Source organism: Thalassophryne amazonica, chromosome 17 (genome assembly GCF_902500255.1).
Source record: "Thalassophryne amazonica chromosome 17, fThaAma1.1, whole genome shotgun sequence".
NCBI classification, from domain to species: domain Eukaryota; kingdom Metazoa; phylum Chordata; class Actinopteri; order Batrachoidiformes; family Batrachoididae; genus Thalassophryne; species Thalassophryne amazonica.
Genome location: NC_047119.1, coordinates 17,045,720 through 17,070,914, shown reverse-complemented (window position 1 = coordinate 17,070,914; position 25,195 = coordinate 17,045,720). Strand labels below are relative to the sequence as shown.

Below are 25,195 nucleotides of genomic sequence, written 5' to 3'. Positions count from 1 at the left end.
TTATTGTCCACCACGTCCACGGTAATCAAAGTGACGGGGGATTAACTTCTATGACTGATACACCATTGATATGAAATGGTTGGTGGAAACACCAATGTGCCCAAAGAGATAGAGTAGAGTTTTAGCGTTATTATGTCCACCAAGGATGTAATAAAATGTATTTGTGTGTCTGTCTCTTATCAGGATTACATCAAAATGACTGCACAGATTTTGACGAAAGTTTCACCACAGATACGTATTAGGCCGTGGAATACTCCATTCAATTTTGGAGGTGATCCAGATCTGGATTCTGGATCAAGATTTCACTTTTTATAGGCTTTGAAAGATTATGTCAAAACTACTGCACTGACATTGATGAACTTTTCATCACAGATAGATATTAGGCCATGGAAGACTCGGCTCCAGATTGGCGGACGTCAGAAATCTGTGATTACTCTTGTTTATTTAATGTTTTGAGTTGGTTTTTAATCTTGTTTGGTGTTTGCATCTCATCACATCTTATTTTTCAATATATATATATTTCAGTATCACTTTATAAGAAGGATATATTAATTTACATTTGTTAATGCAATAATAAGCATTAACTCTTGACAAATTAAGAATTAACTGTTTAATAATAATTTATTAAAGGTATTCATGGTGGTTAAGGCAGCAATAAGCACAATCTAAAAGTGAATTAAGCATTAACGGTGTTTAGTAATCATTTATTAATGGCGTTACTTTAACTACTGTTGTTTAGTAATTATTTTTACATCCACCAAGGATGTAAAAAAATCATCAGCATTTATATATTTATTCCTCTGTCTTTAGCAAGATTACATCAAAACTACTGCACAGATTTTGCCGAAATTTTCATCACAGATAGATATTAGGCCATGGAAGACTCCATTGAATTTTGAAGATGATTCGGATCCGGATTGGTGGACGTCAGAAATCTGTGGTTGGTCTTGTTTATTTAATGTTTTGAGTTGTTTTTTAATCTTTTGTTTGGTGTTTGCATCTCACCACATCTTTTTTTTTCAGTATATATATTTCAGTACCACTTTATAAGAAGGATATATTAATTTACATTTGTTAATGCAATAATAAGCATTAACTATTGACAAATTAAGAGTTAACTGTTTAATAATAATTTATTAAAGGTATTCATGGTGGTTAAGGCAGCAATAACCACAAACTAAAAGTGAATTAAGCATTAACGGTGTTAATTTACATTTGTTAATGCAATAACTAGCATTAACTATCGACCAATTAAGAGTTTAGAGTGTTCAATAAAAATTTATTTATGGTGTTCCTTTTAGTTAAAACGGTAATAAGCATGAAGAGTTAATGGTTTAATAATCATTTATTAAAGGTATTCATTCATGGTGGTTAAGGCAGTAATAAGCACAAACTAATAGTGAATTATGCATTAACTGTATTTAGTAATCATTTATTAATGGTGTTACGTTAACTACCTTTGTTTTGTAATCATTTTTACATCCACCAAGGATGTAATAAAATCATTGGCATTTATGTATTTATTTTTCTGTCTTTAGCAGGACTACATCAAAACTATTGCAAGGATTTTGACAAAATTTTCAACACTGATAGATACTAGGCCATGGAAGACTCCATTTAACTTTGGAGGTGATCTGAATCCGGGTTCTGGATCAGGATTTCGATTTGTACACTTCACTCTGTCTGATTTTAAGGATTACGTCAAAACTACTTAGAGGATTTTCACCATTAATTGTGAGTCCTCGTCAGTCATTGGCAGATGTCAGAAATCTTGGATCTCTCTTGTTTGATGGTGTTATTATGATTTAATGAAATGCTAAGCATTAACTAACGGTGGTTTAAGTCTTAGCTTTGTTTAGTAATCAGATATTTATAGCCTTACTGTAAAGTGGTACCAGTATATCTTGACAACAAAGCAATGGTCAAATGTGAGCAGAACCCTCTCACAGGTTTCATTGCTAACATTTTTTTAATATGACAACTTGTGAACAAAGTGAATTAGCGCTTTGAACAATGTCTTACTTGTTGCCAAGCTCCCTTTCTGTGATTACAATCTCCTCCACAAGCCAGTAAACACTCCCCTTCACCTTCTTGCCATCCTTCGGTGTGTGACCCAGGCAGATACCAACAATGTCACCCAGGTTTTTGGAGGAAAACTCAAACCTGTCAACATTTCCCCTAAAATAAGAAAAATAAAAGTGAAAGCTTTTATCTTTATCTCAAAAGGCCTCCATATGGCGTCCAGTTGTGTTGTTATGAAAGACCCCATATTAAACATTAAGATTAATAATATGATAATAAATCAAGTGCATGAGACCAAGCTGCTGGGTGTAGTGGTAGATTCAAAATTATCATGGAAAAAACATAGAAATAATATTTTTGTAAAAATGGGCAGGGGTATATCAATTATGAGAAGACATGCAAGGTTTCTAAGTTGTACTACAAAGAATTACGCTATTAACGCACTACTATTAGTATATCTGGACTGTTGCCCAGTAGTTTGGGCAACAGTCCAGATTTGCTACTGGAGAAATGATAAATAAATTACAGATTATTCAAAATAGGGCTGCTTGTATAGCACTTAAGTGCAGTTATAGAACAAATATCATCACAAAGCGTAAAAAATTAAACTGTCTGTTAGTCAAAGACAGACTTTTATATTCACTGATCATTTTTGCCAGAAATATTATTGTCAATAAGTTACCTTATATTTTTGTGACCGCAGGACCTTTGTGGCCGGGACGGCGGTGGGATCTAACCCGGATGGCTCGTGCTAAAGACCATTCCTCTACCAGGTCAACCAAAGGGGAATTCCCCGTTAGCCAAGCTAGCGGGAACGTCTTTTCAATCAGGACCCAGGACCTTTCATCCCGCTACATTTTGTTTAGGAATTTTTCTTTTAGTTCAGAAAATCATACAGAACTAGACATGCTGAGAGGGGAAATTTACGCTGCCTGTAGCTAGAACTAATGCCATCAAGAACACTGTCATATTTAGGGGTATGAATGAATGTATTTATATAATTTATTACTGAATTACATTAAACTCAATCAAGAGTGCAATTTAGAACTATAAATGGGGGGGGGGACAAAATGTGAGGCTCGCAGACCCCCCCGTATAGGGCGGGGGTCTGGGGGCTGCTTTAGGCCCCCAGAAGCCAACGGTTTCTAGATAAGCTCAGATGCATTCTGAGCATCCAGAACAGTAATTTTAATGTTTTGAGAAGACCATAAAGTGGACACCATTTGACTTATGCAATTTGAAACTGTGGATATAAGTACTTTATTCTGAGAATAGCCAGCATTGATTTTATTAACATCCTGGTGTAAATAAGGTATCACCACATGTGTAGAACTCAAAAAGAATGATAGGTTGAGTTTTCATTAAAAAAGCAACTGCAATGTGGTAAAATGTATTCATAAATATGAAAGAACAGGCTCTTAATAATTATTAACTATCGCATACCGTATTTTTTCTCAAGATTTGTTTTTGCATTAAGTTTGAAAAAACAACAGATCATAATTTTAGGATAAATTACTTACGATGAATTTAATTTTCGAATTGGCACTAATGACGACACTCATACTGAACATAATTTCGCTTGCATAGACTGATTTTGGAGATCAAGCAATAATTGCAGATGGGCTTTCTGAGGTCCCAGATAGCTTTTCTGATTTCCTTTTCTAACTTTCAGAATTTAGTAAATTAGCATATGGTCCATTGATACTTATGTGTAGACACTAGTCCCTGGAGGCAACTATTTTTGGTTTCAAATCTGGGCAAATGCAGTCCCAGAAAATTCCGAATGTGACAAACAAGAAACAGGTGTAAACAAGTCAATGCTGCTAAAAATACAAACTTGCAGAAACAAAGATACTATTCTGACATGGTTTGCACATAAGACTGGCATAGCATGTTTCAAGTACACACTTATATGTCAGAAGGTGGGGGGGGGGGCATACCATATTCTGTCCCTCCTGGTTGAAAAGGTGGGGGGGGGACATGTTCCCCCCATCCCCCACCAAATTGCGCCCATGAACTCAATGTAGGCCTGGGCGATATATCGATAATATCGATTAATTCGCATTATTTGTTGCGGACGATTTTAAAAATAAAAAATTCTTTTTTTTTTTCCTCCTCTTGCAGCGGCGCACATTTTTGTCCCCAGGACGTTCCGTAGCCCCCTCCCCCTCCCCGTCCCGTTTCCTTCACACAATAACAAACATGGCTAACCGCTAACGGAGAGCGAGTTTCATCAGTGGTTTGAGATTGCTGTGACAGACGTGGGACAAGTGACTGGATGCTGCAAAGTTTGTCTAAAGACACGGTTCTCCCCAGACAATGGAACAACGGCGTAGTGCTGTTGTATTTTTGTTTAATCCAGAGAGTCTGTTTGTGCTGATCGGACTGCTGCTCTGCTCGAGTCACAGCGCTGCAGCTCAGAGTGAAAGAACAAAAACAGCTTCTTCTACCTGCGTAGCTATTAAGGCTTTATTTTACAGATGAAAGCTTTCATGTTTCCAAAGTTTGCTCAAATACGCCGCAAAAATGGTGTTAGAGTGAAAAAAAAAAGCAGTGAAGCACACAATTCAGTGAAACAGTAAAGTGTGAAAAACTGATTCAGAAAGTTTTTCCATCCAGGATTTCATCTTTATGAGAGCAAATTTACTTCTTACAGAACTGTCTTCTTTTTTTATTATTGTTTCTGCACCAATGACGCCAGATCAAATTACTTGTATGTGAGAACTTACTTTGCAATAAATTTGATTCTGATTTGACAATCAAATCAGTCCAGGTTTAGCTCTTGTACAAACAAGACAATTAGGGGTTATATTGTTTTAAAAAAGTATGCAATCCCACTCAGAAATGTTAAAAAGAAAAAACTAAACTGTCAACATGACAGAAAAACTCTGCCTGTCTGACTGGATTAAAGGTACAGTGTGTCATTTTTAAAGAAGAGGAGAGCAAATGATATGTCCATCAAATATTAATGTGTTTTTAAACTTTTTCAAAGCAAAACTTGTTTTAAGGTATCGCTGTCATTTGTCCTAAATGTTTTCTTTTAAAAAGTGGGGGGGGATCGGAAAAAAAATCGAAAATCGATTTTTTTTTTCTGAAAAAATCTGAAATTTTATTTTTAGGCCAAATCGCCCAGGCCTAACAAAATGCAAATAAATGTTTCTTTAAAAAAACTTCAGAAACAGCATTTATTGGTATAAGGAGTAATCTGAGTCCAACCTTTAAACATATATAGATGAGATTTGTATTCTTTTTATTTTCATTATATATATATATATATATATATATATATATATATATATATATATATATATATATATATATATATAAGTATCCGATTATTTGCAAAAACCTGATGGATTTTAATCAAGCGCATGAGCCAACCTTGAACCTTTGTGCGCATGCGTGAATTTTTTCCCGCCAATCGATTGCGTCATTTGCCTTTGTGTGAAGTTTTGTGTTGTGCTCTGAGGTTGTGTGTAGTTCTCTCGGCGGTTTTTCATTATAAGGAAAATGACGGAACGACTGGAGCAGCGCTATTGCATCAAATTTTGCCAGAAACTGGGCAATAGCCAGGTGGAAACCATTCGGAAGATTCAGACGGCGTTCGATGACGATGTTATGAGCATCACACGGATTAAGGAGTGGTACAACCGGTTTAAAGGCGGCCGCACAACGGTGGAGAGCGAGCCGCGCTCGGGTCGGCCATCAACATGCCGTAATGACCTGGTCATTTCCAAAGTGCACGCTGTGGTGATGCGGGACCGTCGTCTGACTATCCGAGAAATTGCGACAGAGGTGGCCATCAGCACTAATTCGGTACATTCCATTGTGACCAAAGATTTGGCTATGAAGAGCGTGGCGACGAAATTGGTGCCGAAGCTGACGGCGGAGCAAAAACAACTTCGTGTTGAAGTCTCACAGGACATGCTGGACTCCACAAAGAGTGACCCCGACTTCATGAACACCATAATCACTGGTGACGAGACCTGGGTGTACGGGTACGACCCGGAAGCCAAATCCCAGTCGTCACAGTGGGAGCATTCCACGCTACCAAGACCAGAGAAGGTCCGTAAAGTGCACAGCAGCGTCAAAGTGATGCTGAGTGTTTTCTTTGACTCCCGCGGTGTGGTACACCACGAGTACGCACCAAAGGGTCAAACAATCACCAAAGAGTACTACATGGATGTCCTCTGGCACCTACGTGATGCTGTGCGGCGCAAGAGACCGGAGTTGTGGGCCACAGGAAATTGGCGCCTCCATCACGAGAATGCTCCAGCACATTCCTCGAACTTGATTCAGACTTTTTTGACGAAACACCAGATTCCTGTGGTTCAACAGGCTCCTTACTCTCCTGATATGGCCCCTTGCGACTTCTGGCTGTTCCCCAAACTCAAGAGGCCATTGAAAGGAATGCTATTTCAGACAAGAGGGGACATTATGACTGCAACGACAGCCGAGCTCAACTCCATTTCAGAAGAAGCTTTCTCTGAATGCTTCCAACAATGGCGGCACCGCTGGGAGAAGTGTGTGGAGTCCGAAGGAGACTACTTTGAGGGTGATCGTGTTTCCAACGCTCCAGGTATGACAGTTTTTTCCCCCTGCCAAAAGTCAGATACTTTTCTAACACCACACACACACACACACACATATATATATATATATATATATATATATATATATATATATATATATATATATCCGTAGGAGGTGGGGAAGCAACCGCCTTCCCCGGGCTCGGCAAAATGCTCAAATTCGGGCAGATGGGCTGGGAAATTCGGGCATGGGCCATGTAGACTCTGAATACAGAATAGAATGACCTAAATTGTCAGACTTATTTTTGCAATTAATGTAAACAATCAAACCGCTATCCGATTAAGTGTGACGTAACGCATCATGTGATTTTCAACTTCCGGCTCCAAACAAAAAAAAAAAAAGGCGCACTGTGAGACGATCTGATCAGGCTGTACTTAAACCGCTGCACACGGACAACAGCATTAACATCCAGGGCTGTGAAAACCCCGCGTTAGTGATGTACTCTTTAGTCGTGATCATCACTGAGTTTTTAAAATGCTTATCGCAAAGCGTTCGATTTTTTTTTTTTTTTTTAACGACATCGTGTAAGTTTTATAAGTCCGCGGACACTGATCTGTGTGTTACAAATACAAATCAGTTTCCACAGAGTTTCGCGGAGGAAATGTGCCACTCAGTGTAGCTGTTACGACAGTTGTCGTAAAGCAGGACTGGTTAGTTGCTGCGGCGACGCTGTGTGGCTCCTTTGCGCCGCTTAAGCTAAACTTAACATGTGGACAGTCCAAACTTTTAGAGCTTTCAAGTTTTTAAAAGATTTGTACAGCATGTCTGTGTCACGGACCGACGTCGCACATAGAGAAGGTGGCGAGAAAGAGTGTTTGAAAAATTCAAGAATCCGTGGAATCGTCGCTGGCTTCATCAACACACCTGAAAGATAAAAGAAACGGGAAAAGTGAAGCGTGCCATCAGGAAACACGGTAAGAATTTTTCTCCCCCTGGAAAATAAACATTCTGCTGTTCAATCAGGATTTTAGACAAGATTATGTGACTTTTTTTTCACGAATCTAGACTTTCTTTCATTGTTAAAAAAAAAAGACTGTGGCTTTGAATGGCTTTAGGCTGCATGGATTTACACAAGAATATGTGACTTTTTTACTATAAGGTATATTATTGATATTTTACCATGATTTTTCAAATATTCTACAAGCTTTAGCTGTGGTTTTTGAAATGCTATAACAGTCTTTTCAGTCTTCATAAATTTCATGTAGTTTAATTGTTCTGAGTTGATGCATAATTTGGTTTACAATTAAAAGGAAAATCATTCCAGGTCCTACTTCCATGTAATATTCTGTTATTTCAACATCATCATTGACAGGTCAAATAAAAGGTTGAATAGAGGATCATTTAAATATCCACTAATTTTGAGATTTGTTCTTCCAGGAGATGCTGAAAAAGTATCATTAGATAAAACTTAAATTCTTGGGCGCCACAGGGGCCTGGGGAGCTCACCCCCCCGACCCCTTGCAAACTTTCCTCGGATTTCGCAATTTTCATTTCACAGCCCTGAACATCGCAACATTAAAACTTTGTATATTGTGCCTAAAACTCTCCTGGATATTTTAACTGGGTTTTTAGACATTGTTACGGTGTTTGTTTTATGCCAGAAGCTCAGGTCGTTTCTCCGTTATTTTGAATGGGAGTTGCTGCGATCACTTCCTGTTCATGTCATTCGGGGAGAAAGTGAAGTTTACACTTTAACGTCCTGTTTATTTTAATAAATAATTCTTTATTAACAAACAGACATGCATTTTTTTTTACCTGTGCATAATATGTAAAGTAAAAGAAAAAAGTTTTAAGTGTTCTGACCATAGAACCAGACGAATGCGGTTAACGGAGGTGGGGGCGGAGAAGGGGGGGATGGAGTGGATGGGGGGATGGGGCGCACAGTGTAAACACAAACTAAACTTAAACTGTAGATCCATAAAAGGATCAAACAGACGTAACTTTAATTGTAAACTTGGAGGTCTTTGGACCCGGAACCTAGGGCTGCAGCTATCGAATACCTTTGGAATCGAATATTCTATCGATTATTTTATCGGTTAATCGAGTAATTGGATAAAAAAGTATTTTTGTGTTTTTAAACAATATCAGTAGTGGCAGGGCTCTCCCTAAGCAATGGCACAATGTCGTTGTGTCATCATGCAGATTTTTAAGTTTAGGATGTTCCCTCTCTCTCTGTTTTCCCAGGTAATTATTTATTTTTTCAGATTATTAAGAGTTTTGGAGCTTTGCCAAACCATAAGCCCAGGCGCTCTGAAATCTTGAGTCTGCAGACAGGACGTTGTTTTTTCTTATTGCACATTTCATTTGCACTTTTTATTACTCTGATTTATTCAGTGTTTAGTGTATATTTCTACATGCCGTACAGAGCAGCTCAAACCAAAGTCAAATTCCTTGTTTTCAGTGGATACTTGGTGGATAACAAAGCCTTTGAAAAAACGGCTGTGGAGTGCAACATTTCCACAACAGCTGCACTGATAAATTAACTCTACAGCCTGTTGATAAAAAAACTCTTATCAAATCTGAATATAGGCATTTTTTTTTTTGAATAGTTAATCATGATTAATTTAAAGTGCGCTTCCTTTCGCTTCACCTGCAGAGGTGAAGAGCAGCCAGTGGAGCAAACCACGCTTAAAAAAAAAAAAATATATATATATATATGTTATAAACACACTGCTTCACTTTAAATGCATAATAAGTCCATTTCAGATGATCAGCACAGACCCTTTCTCTTAAAAGGCTTTATTTTACTTAGCACGTGGCTTTATAAACTTGTAGCATCACCTGCTACATTGATTAGCGCTTACATTATGTCTACTTCTCGTTTTTTTGTCGGAGCGTTACAATGCCACCTACAGGCCTGGCATATGTACTACAGCTTTAAACGAAGCTTTGAGGCAAAGAATTTGCCTCAAACATTTTTTGTAATCGAATTATTCGAATTACTCAATTCATCGTTTCAGCCCTACCGGAAACAGATTTATCATGTGATGCGTTACGTCAGCACTTAACAACCGGATTTGGTCACCAGTATAAATATAAATACAGTCACTTGCCCAGTTCCAAATCACTGCTGTAGTTTTTGCGCCGCCGTAATACTTGGTACCATTGGAAAGATTAATGTTTTGTCTACAAACGACCACAAGCTCGACTGGATCCACCCATCTTTGTGATCAGCAGAGGAATCAAAACATCCTGGTGTCTGCGGTGTGCGCGCTTTTTCTCACTCACTCATTCCTGCAAGTTTTAAAGTAACAATCTCTAAAACATAGCAAAGGTGAGCTAGCCATTCAGTGTTTTTGGTTCTAGAGACGGAAAATACTTACTTGGGTAGAAAATGTCAGTGTGTTATGTCTTGCTGTTTAATTGCTGTGCACATTTATCTCTGACCTGAAAATTTGCCGGTTGTGGATCACTGAAGCAGCAGCCTCGTGTCAGTAGTTATGAGTCGTGTACTTTGGGGGTCATCTCAACATCACGAATGGGCATGAATGTGGGGGCTTTTACTTTTTAATTCGGGAGAATTATCACCTCCACACTTCATTTTTGCTTGTAAAAACGTATAACAGTGCCTTTCGAAACTAAGTAAATTCTCATTTAATAAGTATAATTTATATCATTTTGTGTTTAAAAATACATTCTCTGGCACAGTGTGTACCATTCTGCATTATAAGGTCTCCAGCCAGATGCCAGGAATGCCCCCAAAGTGACACAGAGTGTCGTGATCCAGAACCGGGCAAAGTGATCCATTTCCGGCAAATATTTGCACCATACATAATGTGGCTTCACACTTTAAGTAGAAGGGCTACACCATCCAGACTTTTTCAGCGAGATAACATCCAAATGCCCAATACAACAATACACAAAGGACATTCAGTTGCATTAGTATAGCGGGACTTTAAAAAAGGTGATCCGGAACTGGGCAGCCATCTGTATATGGTAATTTAAAGAGTCATGGGGGTTTCTGAAATTCAGGCAAATTTGGTGTCCCCCCCAAACAGACCCCACCTCCTACGTGTGTGTGTGTGTGTATATATATATATATATATATATATATATATTAATATATGTATATATTAATATTTCTGATTTATTGTGTTTGTAAATTTGTCTGGACCCCAGGAAGAGTAGCTGCAACAAGGCTGCAGCTAATGGGGACCTCAATAAACAATAAACTTTGAAATAACAACATTAAATAATTAGATGCGGATGAATTTTCAGCATGAAGGTGTAAAGTCATGATAGTGGGTTGTGGAATTTGTCTGGTTTAAGTACTCAAAATTTGTGGGATTAATAGAATGAACAGGAAAATTGTTAAAATTTTGCATACACTGAAAAAAGAAAATGTTTGAACCACCTTAAAGTGATACAATTTATAAAAACCTGAATGAATTAAGTTGTTTGAAAGTTAAATCAACTCTTAACTTACAAACATAAGTTCAAACAACTTAATTCATTCGGGTTTTTACAAATTGAAACACTTTTTTAAGTGTACTCACTGAGCTAATACTATATAGCCAGTACCTACCGCAAGAACCTCTTCTTCTTTGAGGAATTCTCCATTACAAATTCCTTTGATCGGCCCTTCTTCCCCTCGAGTACTATCCAGCCATTTTCCTTGGTTTCAGCCTCATCCTTGTTTCCCGTTTTGACAAGAATTTCATATTCTTTCAGAAAAAAAAAGCAGTTTTTGTAAATTACATCCAAATGTCTGACAGTTACACATCACCGCATTTTAACAGAAAATATACAGACTGTTTCTCAGCTGGAAGTGTCAAACTGTGACATTTACGAGGTCTATTAGAAAAGTATCCGACCCTATTATTTTTTTCAAAAACCATATGGATTTGAATCACGTGTGATTACATCAGACATGCTTGAACCCTCATGGGCATGCAAGAGTTTTTTCACGCCTGTCGGTTATGTCATTCGCCTGTGGTCAGTTCTTTGAGTGAGGAGTGGCCCACCCTCTCGTCAATTCCCCCCCCTTTCATTGTTTAGGAATGGCTCAGACTGCTGCTTTGTTTGATCAAAATTTTTTCAAAACTGTAAGGCACAACTGAGTGGACACCATTCGATAAATTCAGCTGGTTTTCGGTTAAAAATTTTAACGGCTGAGAGATTTTGGTCTGGTAGTGTCGCCGTAAGGACGGCCCACGGCGCCTGATGGTGATCTGCGCTTCGATGGCGGCAGCGTCTCGCCGTTTCAAGTTGAAAACTTCCACATGTCAGGCTCTGTTGACCCAGGAAGTCGTCAGACAACAGAACTTTCAGAAGAAGACGGCAATGAGGAGTTTATTCGGACATTCCATTGTTAATGGGCATTTTGTAATGAAAGAACATGCGGGCAGAGTCGCATGTCAGGCCGGACCCGACCGCGGGGGGTCGCAACAGGAAAAACACCTCCGTTGGAAACCTTAACGGGCAAGTTGGAACATGCCCAGCTGTTAAACAATTTCTCAGTTACTCACTTGTTGAAAGCCATCAAAAGCCGCCTGAATTTTACAAATGGTTTTCAACACGGAGGTGTTTTTCCTGTCACGGCGCACACAGATTTGCCGAGTCGTCACGGAAACGACTCATCTTTCATTACAAAATGTCCTTTAACAGTGGAATGTCACAGAATCACCGAAAACCAGCTTAATTTCTCGAATAGTGTCCACTCGGATATTCCTCACAGGTCCAGAAAAATTTTTGATTAAAGCAACGCGCGCCGTCTCGAGCAGCGTATGAAACAAAGGAATTCAGCCGAGAGGGCGGGACCACATCTCACTCAAGTCCTGCCCACAGGGAAATGACGTCACCAACACGCGTGAAAAAACTCTACGCATGCGCACGAGGGTTTCAAGCATGATTGGTGTAATCGCACGTCACTCAAATCCATATAGTTTAAAAAATAAAATAAAAGGGTCGGTTTATTATCTAATAGACCTCGTAGTCAGAGCCCACATTGGAAGGTAGACAAAGAAAAAGTTGTATGTAGCTTACAAGAGTACGACTTAAGAAACAGTGACAGAGATGTTGTAGCTGAGCTTCCGTAGATAATCCGGTGTGCATAAGAGCCTGAAAGGACAACCCAGTGAAAAGACTGGTGATTGCATCGATACCAGATCAGTCACTGTAATGAGCTCACATCTGAGTTCCACCACCCACTCAAAACAAACGCAAACACAATCACGATCAAAGGAAATAATGGGATTATTAACAATCAGATGACAAATTAAAACCTCTTAAATCATTCTAAAGTCAGTTTTAAACAGTAATGAGGCGATAATCGTGAGTCATTACTGATACTTGAAATGACGACGCAGTGAACGCAGCAGCTAGCAGCTCATCTGGCTGCTGTGGCGCTCTGATCACTTCCTCTGTCTTTTATTACGAAATAATGCTGAATTTATGTGGAAATGATTGTTGTACAAAAGCTTCAGATATCTGTCGCTGAGACAGATGATGACTGGAGTGCAGTTTTAAGCAGAAACAAGGTGATAATTGGTGAACCGCGCCTGATGCACAGAAATGACTGAAGGCATGGTGGACCGATTTTTAGTGGGGGCTGTTCGGTCGGCGACACCGGAAGGTGTTGAAAGAAGGCAGTCTGGGCAGTTTCAGTTCAGCTTGGAGAACGTTCCAATCAGAGGGAGATGAAAAACTAAAGTGCGGTCACGAGGTACACAAAAACATAACATGTCATTCGAGCGCAGAACATAACGGCTTTCAGATCTCTGAAGTAAAATGTATAAATAGGTTGAAACTAGCCCAATAAAAGTTTTGTAAATCAGAATCATCATATGTGTATAACACCTGACAGACAAAGAGGACATGCCCACTTTGGCATACCACTCACAGTGGTGGGTGAGTTGGTGCCACTAATGGACTCATGAAGCCAGCCATCAATACACCCAAATAGAATAACAAGAGGAAACAACTTCCACATTAGCAGAAACTTGCTGTAAGTGTAATACTTCACTCACTGTCAATTGCGGAACCTCCTATGCAACCATCCAGCAACTTAAAATAACTTGGAAAAACAGGACCAACATTGGAACTCAGCAACGTGACTATAAGGTGAGTGGGGTTCAGTGTGGTAGTTAGATGTATCGTCCACAAGGACTCCAAAGCATCACAATTTGACACATGTGCAATGAAATTTGTTCCCTGAATATACAGTTGGGTAATGGTACTTTGTAAACCAAATGGCACAAATCTCAAGGATAACTGATACAGGAGCTAAAATAATAAACTGTAATGCAGAATCTTATCTACAAAGATGATTTCAAATAAAATTGTATGGGATAATATGTAAAACACTTCAAATATGCAGATTTTTGAAAGGCCTCACTGGTCTTCTCGTTGAGGTCTAAGATGTTGTTGTTAGCACAGGCCAGTTCTCTCATGATCTGTCCATCATCTTCATTCTTGGCAAGCCAGCGGTCACATGGGAAGCGAAATGTTTTGTCTAGCACCTCATCCTTTACGTCTATATACTCCAGATGCCACCCCGAAGAAAGACCTGTGTGTTAAAAAGTCATGAAACAAAAGTTGTACAAGTAAATATGCTGCACCTTGAGGACCAAACAGTTCAACTATATGCCAACCATTTAGTTTCATAGTGTTTGATAACAGCCATGTCAAACCAGATATCGTCTTGGACACACCAGAAAGCAGCACTTGAATCCATCACTTGTCTGGGTTAGATCAAATTAGACCACGTGTACCTCAGACAACATGTGGGACAGACCAACAAATGGCAAGGTGACATATTTATGTTCCACACAGTTTGCAAATTGGAAATAGTCCCAAATTGGACCTGGACCATTTTGAAATTGTTCAATTACACAAGACACCTAGAACTACACAAAGCTGCAGTCAAGAAGTGTAAGTATTGTTCAAATTTCCAAAGTTTTTTTGATCAAAGTATTTTTATTAGTTTTTTCCATTTTTACACACAAAGCAACAATGAACACAAACTTAAAATAACCCTCCCACCCCACCCCTTCTAACCGGTTCAAACTATAATAATAACTAAACTGTAAAGGCATCTAAGGACACACAAACGCAATCTTAAGTACCGCATGTTAGTATGCATCACAGACCCTGATAGTATCTAACTAAAACATCTGCAGGTAAGCTCTCAAATAAGATAGAAATGGCTGCCATGTATCAAGATAGACCTTGACAGATCCTTTTACAGTATATCTGATCTTCTCCAAATGAATATGATACATAACTTCTCTCATCCATTGACCATATGAAGGTGGATGTAGATTCTTCCATTGGCAGAGAATGAGTCTCCTGGCCAACAAAGAACAAAACGCAATCATAGCCTTCTGTTTTTTACTGAATAGGGCCTCCAGAGGAACAACACCAAACAGAGAGGTCAGTGGAGATGGATGGACAGTCCTACCACAGACTGCAGAAAGTGTCTTGAAAACAGATTGCCAATAACCATGTAGTTTTGGACAGGTCCAAAATGTGTGAACCAGTGAGGCCGGTGACTGTTTGCAGCGGTTGCATACCGGGTCCAGGTCAGGTTTAAACTTTGACAGTTTGTCCTTAGACCAATGCAGACGATGGACGACTTTAAACTGAAGAACAGAATGTCTCAGACATATTGAAGATGAATAAATGTTCTTGATAATGATTCCCCACATTGAATCTGAAAATTTCCAAAGTTTATATATTCACAAAATTAAACCCCAAACTATTTAAGATAATAATATGCAAGGTTTCTGAGCAATTCTGACAAGACTCATTTGATGGTTATTGGTCCTGCGAGACACAGGCATCAGTTTGACCAGCAAACATTAACCTTGGCTAGTCCAAGGTTAATGTTACCTTGGACTAGTGTGTTGTTCATCGTAGTGATAAAGTGAAAAATCATAGGGTGACTTTTGATCCCACACTGTCTTTCAACAGATGCATTAAGTAACTAAGAACACTTTCTATCACCTCTGTAGTATTGTGAAGTTTCAACTTATCCTTCCCATGGCTGATGCAAAGACATTGATTCACGTCTTTGTCTCTTCTAGACTGGATTAATGTATGTAACATCTTATTTTCTGTCTTACCTCAGTTGAGCATCAGAGGTCTCCAGTTTGTTAAAAAATGCTACTGCTAGAGTTCTTACTAAGATAACAAAGTTTGACCATAGTACCCCAGTTGTGGCCTCCCTCCACTGGTTTCCTGTACATGCAAGGTCATATTTTAAGGTTTTGTTACTAACATATTAAATCCTCCATGGACTAGCACTTCCTCATATGGCTGATCTAATTAGGCCTTATGTACTGGTCCATGCTCTGCGTTCTCAGGAGGCCGGATTTTTGTGTACCGGACACTGCACGTCTATTCAGCAAAGAACTTTGAATGCCAGTCTCCTGTGTGTGAGTCTAGCATTTGTGTCCAGCCAGTTTGTGCACCAGACCTTGTTAGATAACGCAGTCTGATTCTCTGGAGTCACTCAAATCTAGATTAAAGACCCACCTATTCTCCCTTTTGTATGACTAAGATATGAGTGTTGTACTGAACCATGTTTTCTCTCCATCTTAATTTTGTTATTAATAATGGAGCAGGACTCAGTCTAATCATATCTAAATTCTGGGTCTGTTAGTGTAGCAAGGGCTAGCTGCCAGTGACCACATTAGTATCCTGTCTGCGATTGTTATTTCACTGCTGAGAAATAGTGTTCTGCAAATTGTTAGTTCTGGCTGATTGATTCTACTCTCTCTTTCGTGGATGGTTGCGATGGAGGGGAGTACCCGTTCAGTCCTTCATTGTCTGAGCATGGGCTTAATGGAACTTGTACTAGGGCTGTTCATGTTAGATAGAAAAATTAAAAGTTGCGAGAGACTTCATGCCACATGTTGCTTTTGTTCCACTTGGAGTTTTATAAGTGCAGACCAAATTTGAACTTAATCAGATAAGATTTAGAGGTCCCCCAGAGTGACACATTCTGCTCTCCCTCTGCTGGCAAGACAACATCACCATAACGGGAGAAGACTCTGATGCCATTATTTTCTTTTACAGGTACATGTGATGGCTTCTAATCGCAAAACGTGATGGTTGATTGGGCACCCAGAGGAGAACATTACTGGATTACTACATTGTTTGGGGAAAATTGTTGCTTTGTGGGGGACCCCTAAACAATGTCCGATTACAATAAAATTTGGCACAGATCTTTTATTTTAATAGTGGAACAAGAACAACATGTGGCCCAAAAGATTTTGTAACATTTGACATTTTGAGCAGGTCTAACCTTCATCACCTGGGACATTCTCTGGATTACAAATGCTAACACATTGTACTGTCAACAGACTCACTGACCCGTGTTGTCGTGCCACACCCGCACTTTAGAGAGCTCTCCCAAGCTTAGGACATCTGGGAAGCGAAATATGTCCATCCGCTTGCGCTCAAACTTGTTGGAGTTGTTGGACTCTTTGAGCGCCAGTGTCCCTGTGTCTCCATTCTCTCCAAAAACAATGACCCATACATTAGCATCAGTGCCTGACCCTGAAGAGATACCAGAAAGTCCACCATTAAGACCAGTTGATTGATAAGTTGTTTTTATTTTGTGGAAGTTACAAACCCAATTCCAATGAAGTTGGGATGTTGTGAAAATGTAAATAGAAACAGAATACAATGATTTGCAAATCCTCTTCAGCCTATATTCAATTGAATACACCACAAAGACAAGATATTTAATGTTCAGACTGATAAACTTTGTTTTTGTGCAAATATTTGCTCATGTTGAAATGGATGCCTGCAACATGTCTCAAAAAAGCTGTGACAGTGGTATGTTTACCACTGTGTTACATCACCTTTCCTTCTGACAACACTCAATAAGTGTTTGGGAACTGAGGACACTAATTGTTGAAGCTTTGTAGGTGGAATTCTTTCCCATTTTTGCTTGATGTATGACTTAATTTGTTCAACACTCCGGAGCTTCATAATGCACCACACATTTTCAATGGGTGACAGGTCCGGACTGCAGGCAGGCCATTCTAGTACCCGCGCCTTTACTATGAAGCCACGCTGTTGTAATGTGCGAATGGTGGCTTGGCATTGCCTTGCTGAAATAAGCAGGGATGTCCCTGAAAAAGACGTTGCTTGGATGGCAGCATGTGTTGCTCCAAAACCTGGATGTACCTTTCAGAATTGATGGTGCCATCACAGATGTGTAAGTTGCCAATGCCACGGGCACTAACACACCCCCATACCATCACAGATGCTGGCTTTTGAACTTTGCTCTGGTAACAATCTGGATGATCTTTTCCTCTATTGTCCGGAGGACAAGATGTCCATGATTTCCAAAAACAATTTGAAATGTGGACTCATCAGACCACAGCACACTTTTCCACTTTGCGTCTGTCCATTTCAAATGAGCTTGGGCCCAGAGAAGGATGCAGCATTTCTGGATGTTGTTGATGTATGGCTTTCACTTTGCATGGTAGAGTTTTAACTTGCACTTGTAGATGTAGCGGCAAACTGTGTTAACTGACAATGGTTTTCTGAAGTGTTGCTGAGCCCATGCGGTAAGATCCTTTACACAATGATGTAGGTTTTTAATGCGGTGCCGCCTGAGGGATCGAAGATCACGGGCATTCAATGTTGGTTTTCGGCCTTGTCGCTTATGTGTAGAAAGTTCTCCAGATTCTCTGAATCTTCTGATTATATTATGGACTGTAGATGATTGAATCCCTAAATTCCTTGCAATTGAATGTTGAGAAACATTCTTCATAAACTGTTGGACTATTTTTTTCATGCAGTTGTTCACAAAGTGGTGATCCTTGACCCATCTTGTGAATGGCTGAGCCTTTTGGGTTCCAATTAGGTATTCTTTGAGCATTAATCAACTTTCCCAGTCTTTTGTTGCCAACTGTCCCAGCTTTTTTGAAATGTGTTGCAGGCATCCATTTCAAAATGAGCAAATATTTGCACAAAAACAACAAAGTTAATCAGTTTGAACATTAAATATCTTGTCTTTGTGGTGTATTCAGTTGAATATAGGTTGAAGAGGATTTGCAAATCATTGTATTCTGTTTTTATTTACATTTAACACAACATCCCAACTTCATATTGGGGTCGTAAAAGAGTGACATTTTATAACATGTATGCTGTGATTCTAAGAGAGGCTGTTGAAATGGCCATGTCTGTCTGTTGGGCTGTCTCTGTTTGTTTGCCTGTCTGTGTTGGTCGGTCTGTCTCTGTTTTTCTGTCTGTTGGTCTATCTATTTGTCTGTATCAGTACCTTTTTAAAATGCAAAGAGCATTTTAAAGGTATCAATTTATCCACCAGTCAAACGTGATCATGACGAAGATATACACAGGTCTAACGTCAAAGTCAAATCAGAGGTTACTGTCAAAAGTAACCACATCTCAGGAACTACATGACTTTACTGAAACCATGTTTTATACACAGACTCCTGCTTCTGGGGTTAACAAATGTATCAGCCCTTTGACATCAGTGACATTCAAAAGGTCATGAGCAGAAAGTTTATTCAGGTTGAAACTCTAGTGTTGGTGTAGGTTTTGTACCTGAATTTGTTCACCAACCTGCAAAGTTGATATTTCACTAAAGAAGTTCATAGTAATGTTAATGCTCAAGTACAGGGTTTACAACATACAGCAATCTGAAGTTATTTGAAGAGTTACATATTGTTTGAAAAATTTGGCTTTAATACTGTTTCTGGATAACTTTAACTCGTATCCAGATACAGTGCCACAGGAAAGCTGTTTGTTGGAGCAAAAGCTCCAGAGAAGCTCGACAATCATGTAACAGGAAGGGCCGTGCAGTAACAGCTTCTGCTGGGCCCATTTATTGTAAGAGGTTACATGCAAAGCAGAGCCAAATGTTGATCATAAAATACGGGATGTGGATTGCTCTTGTTTAATATTGTGCTCCTCCACATATACTCACACTGACATTGTGCTATAAAGCAACCAAATGACTCCATTACCTCAGCTGCATTCCCTGTGTAATGTTTTCATGTAATGTCTTCTGTCTGTGTGTGCTGAGGGAGGAAATTCAAGGGTACATCTTAAGCCGTGGTCACAACCCGCTGTACTTGCATATGCGTGCAGTCTACTTGCAAAAACGTGGGCTAAATTTAGAGATCCGTACTTCGTAAGTACTGCCTCAGTACGAATTTAGGAGCACGCAGACACGCCGTAGAGGTTTTAGTGCATGCAGAACTTTTGCTGCGGTCAGGCTGTGGATTCACCAGCAGTACAGATGACGCACGCTGTGAGTACTGCCTCAGTATGGATTCAGAGCAGCACATTTTCATTGAATTAATCAAATCTGTACGTAGGCAGTACGGATTACGGCACTCACCACATACTATGGAGGCCGACAGACTTGCATGCACAACGCAGCTTCTCACTTGAACTTGGACTTTATTTCCAAACGTCAGCAACATGCACTCCACAGCTTCAGTCTGTTAACTAGCTGTAACTTTTTGAGGCAAGTAAACACTCGTACAACTGACCGCTGCAGGCTGGACGTGCTCATGCATCGCCGACGCTGAAAAACACCTGCCGCTCCGGTACCGCTCATAAAAAAGAAAAGTGCCCCACACACACACACACTGCTTTATTGTCAACTCTCTTTATCGTTACACTCCTAGAGACGTGCGTTGAACATACTCCCTCCCTTCTCTTGCTACTGCCTCCGTACGTTTTCACAAAAACGTAGTGGCCGTGGCATCCGCAAAAAAACGTACGGCAAAAAAAAAAAACGCACGGTGGGTTGTGACCGAGGCTTTAGCCTCCAAAAACTGCTAAAGGCACAGATCAGGTCCTTTGAAGTCTTCAACTTGTCAGCTCACTATACCTGGATCAGTAGGCTCTACTTAGCTATAATGAGCAAAACAGTATAAAGCAAAAGATTTCAGACATTACTACCTAAAACAACATGTCACTGCCAAAAAAGGTAGGTCAAATGAAGACGGTTAAACTCTGGGGAAGACAGAAAATGTGATTAAAAATGTTCTTTTTTTGGCATGTAAAAGTCAGGAGTTCACTAATTGATGAGGTCTTCAAGAACAAGCCACACCTTCTCTACTTTAAATATCAATTGAATGCCATTGATTGCCGTTGATGAATGCCATTGATGCTATTCGTGATCAGTCCATTAGATTTTTGCTGTGCACTACACTTGTTTTTTTTTTTTTTTTTTTTTTTTCCTTTTCTCATTTTAACAACACCAGCAGTCTTGAAGGGTGAAACTCAAGGCTAAAACTAACAGCTGATATTCAGTGCCATTTTTTTTTTTCTTAATAATAATTTACTGATTATGCAGGGCTGGTCGACACATTATCTGGGTCTGGGTTGTTTTAGAAGTAAGCCAAGCAGCTCACCCCACACCTTGGACAGTCTTCTAACTCCTACTGAGGATTCCTGAGGTGTTCCCAAGCCAGATGTTAGAGGTAATCATATTTCAAAATTTGCCATTTATGGACAAATGCTTCAATTTTCCCAGTTCTTGTACATGTCTGAAATTTGTTCTTGCCCCCAGCAGGCAGTCATCCTGGAGAACTGGCAATAGTCACCGGCTTATGATGACCCACCTGAAATATCACTGGTCTTGACCTGGATGATGTAAGTAGTGATTTCCACCATTGTCTCCTCATCCACCACAGCAGCCATCTCACAAATCGTGGTCCTCTTGGGTCCACGTGTTTTGGAGAGCCAGTCTTCATAGGTGAAGATAGACACTTCTTCTGTGGTCCGGTTACGCATGATCACCTGAAGCATAGAGTTGAAACTTCAGTCACGCCATTAGACGAGCTCTAGAGATGACAAAACAGACATACCGTTAATATAATAGCCAGATAATTTTTTTTATTGTAATGGCTGAATGACTCACTATATCAAAAGTTACCAAACATACAGGGTTTTTTAATGCTAAATTGTTTCCACAACCACTTAGTTCTGCATTACATAATAAAAAAAAAAAAAAATCAAGAAACACGTAATTACAATCAGAGTGATACCTATCATCATGACTAAATAGGTTTTAGTCACTGCTAACCACTAAGCCTCTGTGCTGCCACAGTAAGTTTAATATAACGACTGAATGGATCCTTCTCATTTGATTGGTGGCTTGTATGTCATGTGACATGGATTATTAATGTTTCATTGACCATGCAATAGTTCTTTTTTAGCGTGCAATTTGGTGCTATATGAAATGTGCTATTGCATGCCCCGACCACCGCGCATGCTCACACTACCAGGGGCGGCGTTTAGCTAAACGTAGTAGTGTTTGTTTTGCTGGCGGACGGTTGATTTGAAGGAGCTAGTTGATGGTGCTAAATCTTCTAACACACACACACAAAAAAAAAACAAAGAGAAGAAAAGAGCTTTTAGGATGAAAAGCTGGACAATATGTGATGTAATTTTTCAATGGACTGAGGAACTACAGTCTCTTTTTTTTTTTTTTTTTTTTCTGGAAATGCACAAAGTCAATGCACGGCATCACAGGCTACATCGTCGCAATTTTGGACTCCTATTTAAAGTTTGTGTTGGACTGTTAAGCACCAGTGGAACACCAAAATATAAGTCCCATTCTGTGATTAGAAATTAATAAAATATCAAATGACAAGGATCTGTTTTAGCCGTTATATAAAACAAATAATGAATATTTCTTTCTTTTTTTCATTCTTTCAATGGAATGAATATTTAATTCAGTGGATGTTCCACCATGTGCGTCTTCGCCTCGGTTGATGGAACATTCCCGCTTCACCTCATGAAACTTCATACCACTGAACTCATAAACATTCATTATTTGTATATTAGGTTTCATCGTTGTGCACTGAAGTCATGTGCATGTGTTGCAGATGTTCCTGACAGCGTGCATTAAATGCATCAACAGAAGGATTATGAAGGATAAATTCACTTTGAGATTGTCACATATAACACTGTTAACAGTAAGGTAAAGTCTACTGACTTTGCCTTGAGTTGTAATTTTTATGTTAAGCAAGCCCAAGTAAAAAAGTAGAAGCTGAAAGAATTTTCTATTGATGCAGTGTGGTCGGTGTGTGTGGAAACTGTTGAGTTTTGGGTGGAAACTAGCAGTAAGACATGGTTTGTGCTGTGTGCAGGTAGAAAGATTGGAAGCTTGGTCAATCTGTGAAACAAGATCAAGGTGTCATCTAAGGACCCTGCTGCAGCCTCCATCACTTTTCACATCTGTTGGGTTACAAGCCATCACCTCCTCACCTGATCTGCCATTGAGGACTTCTTGTTTACACCAGAGCCCCGCTAGCTGTCGTGTTCAGGGTTCCTGTTGGGCCTTCATGGTACTGCAGAAAACACTGGGCACACAGTTCCTCACCATATTAAACCTCTACTTGATCTGTGCCCAGCTGTCATGATGTGGATGAGGGGTTGGATTTTGACACCCAAATATGATACGGATATGTAGCATGAAATCAACAGTTCCTCATGCCAGGACACCTGTCCACCACAGGTTACTTCCCCATGCAAGTTCAGTACCCATTTACAGCTCGGTTGACTGAGAGAATCCAGATGAAATGTTTTAATCCAAGGAGACTGAAGGTAGCCTGAATCATATGCTTAGAATCAAATCCTGGTAGCTAGATTGGTATTCTAATTCCTATCCCACAGAGTCACCTGTCTGCAGTCAAGTTCAGGAACAATGAAAAAGCTGAGCTTATTTCCATAAATTTGCCATTTTCCTACATATTAGCATGGAGCTGGATACAGTTGTATGCAAAAGTTTGGGTCCCTCTGATAAGTCGCCCTGATAATTTTCAAAATTTTCCTTTATAAATCATTGGTTGTCTGGATCAGAAATTTCAGTTAAATATATCATAGCAGACGAACACACTGATATTTGAGAAGTGAAATTAAGTTTCTAGTATTTACAGAAAGTGGGCACCCTTGTCATTTTAGTGATTTAAATACATTAGCACTAATTATTGGAACACAAAATTGGTTTGGTAAACTCATTGACCCTTGACCTCCTTACACAGGTGAATCATTTGCAAATGTTTCCCCTGTTTGCATCTCTTATAATGAGTGGCAACATGGGAGCCTCTAAACAACTCTCAAATGACCTAAAAATAAAAGACTGTTGAACATCATGGTTTAGGGGAAGGATACAAAAAGCTATCTCAGCGATTTTAGCTGTCAGTTTCCACTGTGAGGAACAATAGTGAGGAAATGGAAGACCGCAGGCACAGTACTAGTTAAGGCCTAAAGCAGCAGGCCAAGAAAAATCTCAGATAAGCTGAAGCCAAGATGGTGAGAACAGTCTTAGTCAACCCACAGACCTGCTCCAAAGACCTACAACATGATCTTGCTGCAGATAGTGTCTCTGTGCATCGTTCAACTCTTGCTGCAGATAGTGTCTCTGTGCGTCGTTCAACTATACAGCGCACTTGCAGCACAAGAGATGCTGTAATGCAGGGGAAGCCTTTCCGTGTGCACGGCCACAGAGTCGCTTGAGGTTTGCTAAGCACATTTGGACAAGCCAGCTTCATTTTGGAATGAGGTGCTGTGGACTGATGAACCTAACATTGAGTTAATGGACATAACAAGGGGCAGTATGCCTGGCTGAACAAGAACATGGCATTCCAAGAAAAAACACTTATCTACAATAAAATTTGGAGGTGGTTCCATCATGCTGTATGGCTGTGTGGCCAGTGCAGGTACTGGGAATCTTTTTAAAGTTGAGGGTCACATGGATTCCAGTCAATATCAGATTCTTGAGAACAATGTTCATGAATAAGTGACAAAGTTGAAGTTGTGCCGGGGATGGATCTTTTAACAAGACAACAACCCTGAACACTGCTCAAAATCTCCTAAGGCATTCATGCAGAGGAACAAGTACAACGTTCTGGAGTGGCCATCTCAGTCCCCAGACCTGAATATTATTGAAAATCTGTGGTGTGATTTTAAGTGGGCTGTCCATACTCGGAAACCAACAAACCTGACTGAACTGGAGATGTTTTGTAAAGAAGAATGGTCCAAAATACCTTCAACCAGAACCCAGACTCTCATTGGAAGCTATAGTAAGTGTTTAGAGGCTGTTATTTCTGCAAAAGGAGGATCTACTAAATATTGATGTATTTTTTCTGTTGGGGTGCCCAAATTTATGCACCTGCCTAATTTGTTTAAATAATTATTCCACACTTTCTGTAAATCCTATAAACTTCATTTCACTTCAAATATTGTATCACTGTGTTTATCTCCTATATGATATATGTAATTGAAATTGCTGATCCAAACAACAATGATTTATAAAAAATCATCAGGGGTGTCCAAACTTTTGCATACCACTGTATAGCACCTTGTTTCTTGACTGGTCCTGATTACAATTAAATCACTTCTTTGATTCTTTTTTTAATATGAATTTGAACTCTGTTATTAATAAACAAAAAAAAAATCCTTTGGGCATTATAACAAGTACAGCCTCATACATTAGTAATTCTAATATATTACAATTTTTAATCCCATGTTTCTTACCACTAGATCTGTGAGGCAATTCATGATCACAAAGACTTGGTTCAGGCAGCCACACTGGTATTAGTGGTTGACTTTGCATTGTTATTTGGGAGGATTA

General features: G+C 39.5%; 1 protein-coding gene across 1 annotated transcript in view; it reads right to left on the bottom strand.

The window, feature by feature from the left end:
• Positions 1–25,195, bottom strand: part of LOC117530054 (lipoxygenase homology domain-containing protein 1-like) — a 138,566-nt gene that overhangs the window by 2,218 nt on the left and 111,153 nt on the right. Inside the window, 5 exon segments of the mRNA XM_034192988.1 lie at positions 2,023–2,178; positions 11,141–11,279; positions 13,952–14,122; positions 16,933–17,118; positions 21,177–21,354. Of these exon segments, the coding sequence (XP_034048879.1) occupies positions 2,023–2,178; positions 11,141–11,279; positions 13,952–14,122; positions 16,933–17,118; positions 21,177–21,354 (830 nt within the window).